The sequence below is a fragment of the Fukomys damarensis genome, unplaced genomic scaffold, assembly GCF_012274545.1.
Source record: "Fukomys damarensis isolate Sample0158 unplaced genomic scaffold, DMR_v1.0_HiC HiC_scaffold_39, whole genome shotgun sequence".
Lineage (NCBI taxonomy): Eukaryota > Metazoa > Chordata > Mammalia > Rodentia > Bathyergidae > Fukomys > Fukomys damarensis.
Window position 1 is genome coordinate 46,154,906 of NW_022900951.1, and position 11,047 is coordinate 46,165,952.

Here is an 11,047-nt window from a genome sequence, read left to right on the forward strand (position 1 = left end):
GGAACATAGGAGTTGAACTTGGTTTAAATGATCTAAATGCTCACCTGTCATAGAAGACATCAGTATGAAATGTCTAAAGTTGATGATTTAAAAAATGCCCACATAGCATATTATTTAGGTAAAGAGGTAACAATCAGAGGAAATAGAGTAGATGCTAAAAATGAGATGTAGCTGGAGATGCTTAGAGTAGTGGACTCTTGCTTTTCATAAGCCTTTGGTACTGATTTGAGTTTTCTACATAATGTAAATGCATTACTTCTGTTTAAAAATGAACATTTGAGGGAAACATTAATTTTAATAGCACTAAAAAAGGACACTCCTGCCCAGCACCCGCCTCTCACCAAATTTCCTTGTCCCTCTGGACCTACTGCAGAATATTAGGTTTGGTAAAACTTGCAGTCTCCCTTTCTGCCTCTCCTTTAAGCACAGACCCTGCTGGTCAAACTGGAATATGTGTAGCCCAAATATGGCATATTTACTCCCACAGCCTTGTCTCCTAGGCCTAGAAAGAAAGCCCTTCCTCATCTCCACCAATTGGAGTTGGAATTTTTTTTTTTTTTTGGTACCAGGGATCGAACTCAGGACCTTGTGCTTGTGAGGCAGGCGGTGGCACCACCGATCAAATTCCCTGGCCCTCAACTGGAATATTCATTTTTTAAAGCTCAACTGACATTCCACTATCTTCACCAAGTCTTCCCTGTTCCCTGGTAGAACTTGTCTCCCTCCTCAAGGGCTCTCATAAGTCCTCATTCATTATGACACTTACGTGCATTTTCTTCACATACATTATTTAGGTCAGTGCTTCACGCCAACATCCTTTCACATCAGCTATCAGAGATCCCTAATCTACCAATTGGTCACTCCCTTGCTCAAATCCTCCTACAGCATCTCATTGTTTATAAAATCAAAACTACACTCGAATACCTTCTGTTGAACACAGCCTCAATGAAATGGGCCGCCTAGAAATGATGGGGGTAGTGATGTACAAAAGGAAAAAGCAATGGGAAAGCACTAAGAGATCCAAGTGGAAGTCTAGGTTCTGCCACTAAAACCACTAGAATTTTAGATGAAGTCATCTCACCTCCCTGATCCTCAGGACTCAAGTCCTGAAAGCTCCACTGTAGCACTTGTGTTCCTGTGCCAGGGCCTTACCCCAAAGCACGTGTAATCCTTTCAATCCTTGAGGTAGAGGGTAGTTATCCAGGTTATTAGCTACACCTACTGAATTAATTTCCAGAAAGGCAGGGCAAGAGTAATTTAGTTTTAAAGAACTCCACATCCTTTGGATATGAGGGTGCAGCAGCGAAATGCTGCTTTTCATTATAAGCCATTCTGTACTGTTTTATTTTTCACCTGTGTATATATTACTTTGATTTTTAAAAGAAAAAAGAAAAAGCTTCACAAATGACTCTGACATACATCCAAGGTTGATAAACACCTTTATAGTGGAAAAAGCAAAAGAATGAACTGGAAGACATGGGTTCAAGCTGTCATCTGGTAGGTGGGTCACTTATAACCCTTTTGGGGCCTCAGTTTTACTATTTATATACTAAGGAGAGTGGTAATTGCTACTTTTAAAAAGCTGTGGTGGCCAAGCATGGTGGTGCATGCTTGTGATCCCAGCACTTGGGAGGCTGAAGCAGGAGGATCACAACAAGCTTAAGGTCAGCCTGAGATACATAGCAAGACCTGTCTCAAAGACCCCCACCCTAAAAGCTGTGGTAATCTAGATATGCCAGCCACAATGTTTTAAACACATTTCACATAATCTTCCTTTCACTGCTACATGGTAGGTATTATCTCCCTTAATAAAATGAGAAAACTGAGGCTCAGTGGTGAAGTAACCTGCACAAGTTTCTATAGATAGGATTCAAAACAGATCTGATCTCCAAACTATGCCAACATTTGCCAAATTATGACACGTGCACCACCGGTAGTATGTGACTTCTTTGGTTGAACACAGACAAATTTCTTGTTTAGATAGTCATGCCTTTTAATATTAGAAAAATACATAATTAGCACATCAAATCTATGACTTCAAGAATATCACTACTTAGGATAAACCTGTAACAATGTTAGACCTCAGATCACCTCCAGAAAAATACTGAGTAAATAGTACAGGAGGGCAAATTGGAAATAAGCTATTAAAAACATACATAAATGTCCTATGACTGCAATTCCACTTCTAGGAAGCAATCCTAGGTCAATGTTCACACACACAGACTTCCACACAGATATAGAGATGCTCCTTTGTAGTATAACAGCAAAAACCGAAAAGTCTTAATGTTCATCATAAGAGAAATGGGAAGTAAAATGTGTAGATTCACATGATCGTAATCTATGCAACCATTACAGAGGATGGATTGATTCACACTTAGCAACATGCACAGATCTCAGAAACATTGCTCAGTAAAGAAAGCAAATCAGAGAACAATTCAATATAACATTTGCATTAGATACAAAATGTTCTCAGTGAATTCATTTATGTATGTAAAACTATTAAAACAAAGTCTAGATAGAAGTACAATAAACATTAATAGCAGTTAAAAGAGGAAGGGGGAGTAAGTTGGTTGTTGAATGAGACTACCTTTATTTATCTATAACAATCTAATTTCTTAAAGAGGTGGACTCATGCATTACTTCAATAATTAGGACCCCTTTTTTTTGGACAGTGCTAGGGATGGAACCCAGGGCCTTGCGCATGCTAAGCATGTGCTCTATCACTGAGCTATATCACCTGCCCTGATTTAACTCTTAAATGCAATACACAGATTAAGATAAGACAAGTGTATTGATGTGTGGAAATGACTGAAGGCTGAATTCACCGCACTTGGCTTTGCTGCTTCTGCAGTTCTTGAAGCTAATGAGGTTAGTTTCCAATATGAACCACATGTTAGGCCAGGATGTGGCCCAGGCTACCTCTCCCTCTAGTTCCTTGCATATCATCTTTGGGTCTAGGTACCTGGTTACACACATGGCTGAAGCTATAGGCTTTCTAAGGCCCTCCACTTATCAGTTAAACCCCTATCAGTGCCCTGAAACTTTCCCAGTAACCAGGGCATTTCAGTACCTCCCAGATTTGGAGGTCCCTTCTGTCTCTAAAAGCTGGGATCAGAAGTCTTCGGGGGTTCAGGCTTGAGAAAGCTTGTATTCTGAGGGGTCAGCACCTAATGGGCTCTACACATGGATAAGGCTCCAGTGGGGAGCTTGATATTATTAAATCCTATGAGGTAGGTAATATTATTAACCTCATTTTACAGACGAGGGAACTGAGGCACAGAAAGGTCAAATGATTTGCTCAGTGTCAAACAACTAGTAAGTGATAAAAAATGGGACCAGAACCCATAACTGTCTGTCCATAGAGCCCATGCTCAGTTCCTAGTGCCTGCCTAGATCCTAACAATTTATCAAGGTCCAGCTCAAATGTGACTTTCTCCAGGAAGTCTGGAGATCATCCTCTTTTCATATTTGAAGTACTTAAGACCACTTGGCTAACTGTAGTAATTCGTGAACCCACTGTATTTCCTACCAGGACAGAGAGATGTCAGATTTAACTCAGTATTCTAAGCTTAGAGCCTGAAAAATAAAAGGTGTTCAGTATATGTTTGATAAGTACAATAATTAATGAGTACAGTCAATGAGGGCACTTTCTAGTGACAGCCTAAGACTCCTATGAGGAATCCAGAACCTTCATCCAGCTCTGGGGTGCTGTCATCCTAAGCTCTCTTTGGAATCAAATTCAGCCTAGGCTTCTTCTAAGATAGGTCTCCAATATATTTTATTACTTTGCAAACATACCCACATGCACACGGGCGAACACACATATGCACACATACATACCCACACACACGTGGGGAAGGGGCCCAGGGGACTCATGATTATGGGTGGGGGGTGGACTGATGGCCCTGTTCAGCTCAGCTCAGCACCTCCTTCCAGAGGCCAGGAGGCCCCCTGTAGCTCAGGAATTTTTGTTCCAGACCTAATGTGACCTCTGTTCCTCTTTGTGTTTCAGAGCAGTGTCTAAATCCCATGATGACACCAAACAAGGCTAGGTGGGATAGGAAAGTTGAGAGTCAAATATCCAGAGATTGGGAGAGGGGAAGTTTAGGATCCAGACAGAGTGGAAAGGCAGAACCACTGCTACTGTTCATTGGGGTTTGGGTTGGCATCTGGGTACTTGGTGAGGTCGAAGGTCAGGACTTTGCTGATCACACAGTCCCCTTGCTGAAGGAGGAGGGAGAAAAAGAAAAAGAAAATTGTAAGAATGGAATTAAGAGGGGTCTAGTGCCCCAGGACCAGGGGCCTCAAACCTTCCTTTCCCTATGTGCCTGCCCAAAGCCCAGGCAATGGATCTTTCTGAGTGAGAGACGTTCTTGTTCCCAGAGCCTTCTCTATCTGTCTACCCATGAATTCTCTCCTCCTTTCTCTAGTGTCTAGCTGCCTCTGCCTGGCCTTTCTAGCTGTCCCCAAATGGAAGTGCCCTGCCCCGCTAGGCTGGCTGATCTTCCAGGGCAGAGCTCCAGTAAGTCCAGATGGCAAGACAGGACCTGATTCCCTATGCTCCCCCACCCCTTGCCCTTACACTGCAACCTTCCCTTCCTGCCCTGGGGAGCCAGGCCTGCCTTACCTCAGGATAGACTCCAATGAGGCTCTCAGCCTTGGTGTAGAACTCCTCCTTGAGAGAGATAACGATGGCCTGGAAGTTGCAAGTTGACTGCTCCTTGATGTAATTTGCCACCTGTGGGAGGGGCCACCAGGCACTTAGCAAGGCTCAAACTCTAACACCATTCCCCTTCCCCAATGTATTTTCTAATTTGAACCAGTAGGTAGAGGGGGTAGGGTAGGGGTGGAGGGCTCCAGAGAAGAGAGGCTGAAGAAAAGCTACCAACTACCATGGCATGAATGACCTTAGGACCAGCCTCCCAGGCTCAGAAAGCATGCAGCAGGAAGATGTGGGGCACATTAAGGAGTTGCTCCCGGAAATCCAGCCCAAACTGGGAGCCTCCCTCCTGGGTCCCACTTTCCTTGCACCCACCTTGCCAATGTTGGTGTTATCCAAGGCAGCATCGATCTCATCCAGGACAAAGAAGGGGGCTGGCTTGTAGCTGGGAGGGAACCAGTAGGTAAGCTGATATCAAGGAGGGAGGGAGCAGCAAAGCAGGGTGGGACAGCCCCAGGGTACATCAAAAGGCTAGCTTCTCCCTCTAACTCATGAAAGACTAAAAACCCCAGGTCTTAATGCTGCCTGAGCCTCTAAAACCAACCCATCAGCCAATCCCTCCTCTGTACCTAGCCCTGTGGTTCAAGATCCTCCAGAACCATGAATAACATGGTGATCTCAGGAGCTTCCAGGGTGACTGGGGAAAAAGAAGTGTCCTCACCGCTGGCCACAATGACCAAGCTATGCAATGGTCCAACCCTCCCTTACACATACCATGTTCTGCCATACCTCCTTGCCTCTGCAGCACCTTTGGCCAAGACCTGCTGGCCTCCCTGGCAAATTTATATTCCTGCTCAAGTGTCTTTGCCCTCAAAAGCTTTCCGCAGCCCACTCACACCCTCCCCCAGAATGGATTAAGTGTCCCTCCTCTGTATATCCACAGCACCCATGCTCACCCAGTTATCACACTTAGCACAATGTTTATGTGTGTGGCTTCCACTAGTCTGTAAGCTCCTCCACATCAGAGATCATGTCTGACTCATCTCTGTCCCCAATCCCTCCACAGGATCTGGTACAGAGCAGAACTCATAAAATGTTTACAGAATGATGCTGTACCATTAAATACTAAGTCATAGGGTACAAACTCAAGTATTGCTGGCTTTGGGTGGGGGAGTGTCACAGTATGCCACAGCGGGCAAACAGGGCTTCCCAGAGGAAGGAGGAGAATAAGATGTGAAGGAGTGAAGTTGAGGTCAAGCTAGATTTGCACAGAAAGGGCTTATTAGCCAGCCACCATGTGAGCAAAAGCCTAGTGGTAGGACTGAACAGAGCCAGGGGTCAGTGAGATGAAGGGGTCATGCTGAGATGAAGGTGGATGGGAAGATAGCACCCTGCCCCCCTACTGTACATAAGGAAATAAGGATGCAACTCAGATGCCACCAAAACATCTTCACCTCTGCAGATCTCAGCACAGCCTTGGGCTCCAAGAGCCTCTAGTAGTATCAGTTCAGTCCCTCTGCCAACTGCCCTAAGAGGCACAGAGTTACCTATGAATGGCAAAGAGCAGGGCCAGAGCTGCTACTGTCTTCTCTCCCCCCGACAAGTTATCCATAGGCCGGAAGCGTTTGCCAGGAGCCACACAGTTGTAGTTGATGCCATCTAAGTAAGGTTCTTCAGGGTTCTCAGGGCCCAGGAATGCCTGGAGGGAAGTAAACAAGACAGGATTTAGATCAGAGCCTGGACAAACAGGGAGACAGGAAGCCTAGAAGGAAGGGCAACTGAGGAAAGTTGGAGCTGCCTGGGTAAGGGGATCTAGCCTACCTGGGCACTGCTGTTGCGGGACAGAGCCTTATAGATTTCATCAATGTTGGTAGCCACAGATTCAAAACAAGCATTGAAACGATCGAAACGCTCCTTCTTAATCTGTTCAAACGCCTGCTTTGCCTTCTTTGCTCGCTTTCGGGCTGCTTCAAATTCTGCAAGAAAGAAGGACAGACGATCCCTCAGTGCTCTGGGTTCTTTCATGGCTGAGAACCACATTATGGCAAGAGTGATCTGCAAATGACCATCCAAAGCAAGGACATCCCACAAGGAAAGGAATGGCTAAAGATGGTCCCATAAGGATCTGTATCCAGTGGAGGGGGCGCTGGATAGAGAAAGAAACATAGGCCTAGTGCTGCATAAACATTATTCCTCTTGTTCTACCAGCAACTAGTTTTTTTGTGACGTTGGGAAGTTCATTAACTCTCTAGAAAGCAAATATGGTAACTCCCACTGTTTAGTGCACTAGGGAGTTTTAATTAAGAAAGCATGTAAAGGGCCAGGGATTTAGCTCAGTGGTTCTACTGCCTGCCTTGCAAGCGCAAGGACCCAAGTTCAATCCTCAGTAACAAAAAATAAAAAAAAGAAAAAAGAAAAAAAAAGAAAGCATGTAAAAATAGGAGCTATTCTGATATAGCAGCAGACCCTTCACACACTGATAGCCTTTTGCCCTCGAAGGCAGCTGAAGAAACAAACCTTACCATCTGAGGTTTCCTGGAACTTGTCTCGGACACTTTCCAGCTTTTCCATGGCCTTCATGTTGGGGGCAGCGATACGCTGAAGCACGCTTTGCTGCTCATTTAGCTTCTGCTGCAGTGTGTTCATCTCCTGTTTGATCTCCTCCTCAGCCTGGGCATCCTGTAATCCCAGGCCCAACAACATAAAGGAGAGCCTAGCCCCTCTGCCAAGGCCCCCACAGATAACTAACCAGGTGGGGCCTGAGCACCTACTCCCATGAGGAAGGTAAGTTGTTGTTCTCCAGCTTAACGCTTTTCCACCCAATCCTGCCCATTGTAACTGTTCCTATCACCCTTGGAAATTACAGACTTATATTGCTTTATCATCTCTAGCCCTACCCCCGGGCCCTGCCAACCTTTTTGTCTCTGGAGGAGCAGCTGCTGGTACCCCTTTCTGGCTCTCAGCATGGGCCAGGAGCCAGCACTATCCTAGAGTGACCTAAAGGCTCCCACACAGGCTGCTCTGGACTCCACTTATAGATCCACAATAACTAAGGGAACTCACATTTTCTTCTTAGATCATTACATTTAAGTAAATTCCACTCAAGTTTGATTTAGGTCTTATAACTATTGGAATGCATGTCTGAGCTTATACCCTTCTGCCACTTTTAGTCAATAACTATTTACTAAATGTCTACCAAGTACTAGCCACTGGGCTGTCTTGTCCTATGAACCATCCTTCCTGTGTTTACAAAACCCAGGAAGCTAACAGAGGAACACACATAAGTAAACAATCAGAATACTGTAGGTTGAACACACACACACAAAAATAAGCAGACTATTCAATGAGCACCCAAAAAGAGCACCTAACTCAGACCCTGGGGTCAGGGAAGATATCTGGGAACATGTGTAAGCTAAGGCTTACAAGATAAATGGGGTGAGGACAGTCTTCTACATAGCTGAGAACATAAACAAAAACCATGGGAATTGTTCATGGTCAATTCATTGAATTAAAAATCCAAAGAGAGCTGAGTGGTGGCGCACACCTGAAATCCCAGAACTTGGGAGGCTGAGAAGGATCGTCGTGAGTTTGAGGCCAGACTGGGTGACATAGTGAGTTCAAGGCCAGCCGGAACTATATAGCAAGACCCTGTCTCAAAAAACAACAAACAAACAAAAACAACAAACAAAAAAACCCCAAAACTTTAAAGGGATACAAATCAATATGGCAGTAGTAGCAATCATGTTTGTGCATGTTTGAGCAAGTTCATGCACTCATACATGTGTGTTAGAGAAGGGTATAGGAAGTCTGGATACCACGTTTCTCAGAAAATAAGCCCTAACTGAAAAATAAGCCCTAGCATGATTTTTTTTTAAGGATGCTCATAATGTAAGCCTTATCCCAAAAGTAAGCCCCAGTTAAGATTACTAGCCAGATAGATGCATTTAGTACATCTGTTACAATGTGACATATATATACTAAATTTTAAAATAATACTAATATATAATTAAATATAAATAGTATTGATGTTAATACTTAAGTAATATAAATTATAATTGTTTGTAAATACCCAAGCAGGCACCTTTGGACAAGAGGTTAATGCCTATGTAAACAGATGAACTCGAGATTTATTGCCAATTAACCAATCAGAGTACAGACACAATGCACAAGTAATATATATACTTGATAATGAATAGATACAGTTGTGTTTAACATGAATCATCATAATTCAATACATATGTGTTTTAACAGACACAGTGCATTCATATGAAATGAAATATTTTCTGAGTTTTGGGGCCTGTAATTTTTTGTAACTTCTGTGTGGACCACCATTCTCAACTATCATCATTTCTATTTCTACTTCTATGTCTTAAGTCTTCAATTAACACTTGATTTAATGGAAAATTTGTGAAGCCTAGCCTGTAAGAGGTTGTGACTTGGGTGAAGAATTCATGGCATAAAATCACTGACAGCTGTATTGCCAATGCTCCATGAGCAAAGCTACATGGACAAGAAGTGCTCATTTAAGGAAAGCTCTATTGCTGGGCATGAGACACTAAGGACAATGGTTCTAAAAGATATGGAGTCACAAGAAATTCAGAGCAGAATTCAGAGTTTAGAGTTATGATTATGTTCCAGAAGAAAATGACATAATTGTATTTGAATAAATGTAGATTTTTGTACATGAATAAGACATCCCTAAAAAAAAGCTCTACTGCAAAAATTAATATAAGACCCAGTCTTATTTTCTAAGAAATACAGTAGAGAAGCAGAAGCCAGATTATGAAAGGCTTACAATGATGGTGAAACTTTTGGAGCTTTCAATAACAGCCAGGGGCAACACATGTGCCATAGGTTCACCACCACTGGCTTAAAAAGTTCAGCCTTGGGCTGGGGATTTAGCTCAGTGGTTCCGCAAGTGCAAGGACCTGAGTTTGATCCCCGGTACCAAAAAAAAAAAAGAAAAAAAAAAGTTCAGCCTTTTTTCCCAAGGGAGACCACTGAATGCGCTACAGAACAAGTAGAACATGATGAATATATTTATATTTTATTAAGTCCTTTTGAAGATATCTATACACTGCTGTGGATGGTCTCCAGGATAGGCTTTTAAGTGAAATGTTAAGGGTATTCAAAAGTATATTATCTTTAATCTAAGAAGCAGAAAGAATATGAATATATTGGAATAGAGACACATTTGTATTTTAAAAATACAACAACAAAAGATAATCCAATACTGATTAAAAGGGTGACCTATCAAGAAAGAGAAGCAGGGCCAGGGATTTAGCTCAGTGGTGCCACACTTGCCTCACAATCACAAGGTCCTGAGTTCCATCCCCCCACCACCACCAAAAAAGAAAGAAATATAGAAAGATAGAAAGAAACAAAAAGAGAGAGGTGAAAGGACAGTAATAGAAGCTAGAGTTCTCTTCATGTACCATGTTTTCTATTTTTGATTCTAGAACCACATGAAGATGTCACATAGTTATAAAACAAATTAAATCAAAATGTAAGCACCACTGGGTAAAAAACTGTTAGAGAACAAGTCACAAGATGCCAACTTATTAATAAAAATGACTAACCAAGAAGCTAAAAGTGTACATTTAGAATTGAGGGAGCTGGCAATTGACACTTTACAATTTTGGGACCAATTATCATTAATAAGGAACAAATCCCAATATAATGTACCTCCTGAAGAGATGCAACATAAAGAATACTGCATCACCAATATAGCATTCTTACCAAAAAATATTTAACTTAAATCCATCAAGTCTCCAGACTAGATCAAATTTCCAATTTATAGGAGATACAAGGGTTGGAAGGACAAAGGAAACAATACACAAATAAACCATTATATCTACAATGTAGAACATTTCCAAGACAATTCAAACAGCCTCTTCAAAAGATCAGTGCCACAAGGACAGACTTCCAGTTCACCAATGGCAAACAGTAGGGCAAATGAGGATGAAAAGGCCAATAGCGAACCAACAGGACACCCTGAACTCAAAGCACAGGAAGTAACAAAACAGATCAATCAGGCTCTAGAAAAATTCAAAACAGAAATAATTTCCCAGATAACCATAGAGATAGTGAGCAAAATGGAAGTTGTGATTCGAGACTCTAGAGCAGAAACTGACAAAAAAATAGATGAGCTCAGTACCACGATAGAAGCCATGAAGGCCCAGCATAAGAAAGAAATGGAAACAATAAACGCCCAACATAGGAAAGAAATGGAATCCATAAAACAGATTCAAACAGATATCCAGGAGATTAAACACTCTATTGAAAGTGTACGCAACAGAATAAAAGAATGCGAAGATAGGCTCTCAGATATAGAAGATAAGATTGCAGTCAGTGACCATGAAAAGAGAGGTCTCTTAAAAACAGTAA

The 11,047-nt window shown here is 42.5% G+C and overlaps 1 protein-coding gene across 2 annotated transcripts in view; it reads right to left on the reverse strand.

Moving 5' to 3' along the window:
• Window positions 1-2,010: 2,010 nt before the first annotated feature.
• Window positions 2,011-11,047, reverse strand: part of Smc1a (structural maintenance of chromosomes 1A) — a 45,952-nt gene continuing 36,915 nt past the window's right edge. For both annotated transcript variants that reach the window (XM_010629741.3, XM_010629742.3), the window contains 6 exons: window positions 7,183-7,339; window positions 6,482-6,636; window positions 6,208-6,359; window positions 5,036-5,105; window positions 4,628-4,738; window positions 2,011-4,224 (listed from right to left, as the gene is read on the reverse strand). In XM_010629741.3, the coding sequence (XP_010628043.1) occupies window positions 4,141-4,224; window positions 4,628-4,738; window positions 5,036-5,105; window positions 6,208-6,359; window positions 6,482-6,636; window positions 7,183-7,339 (729 nt within the window). In that variant the 3' untranslated portion in view covers window positions 2,011-4,140. The remainder of the gene's footprint in view (window positions 4,225-4,627; window positions 4,739-5,035; window positions 5,106-6,207; window positions 6,360-6,481; window positions 6,637-7,182; window positions 7,340-11,047) is intronic.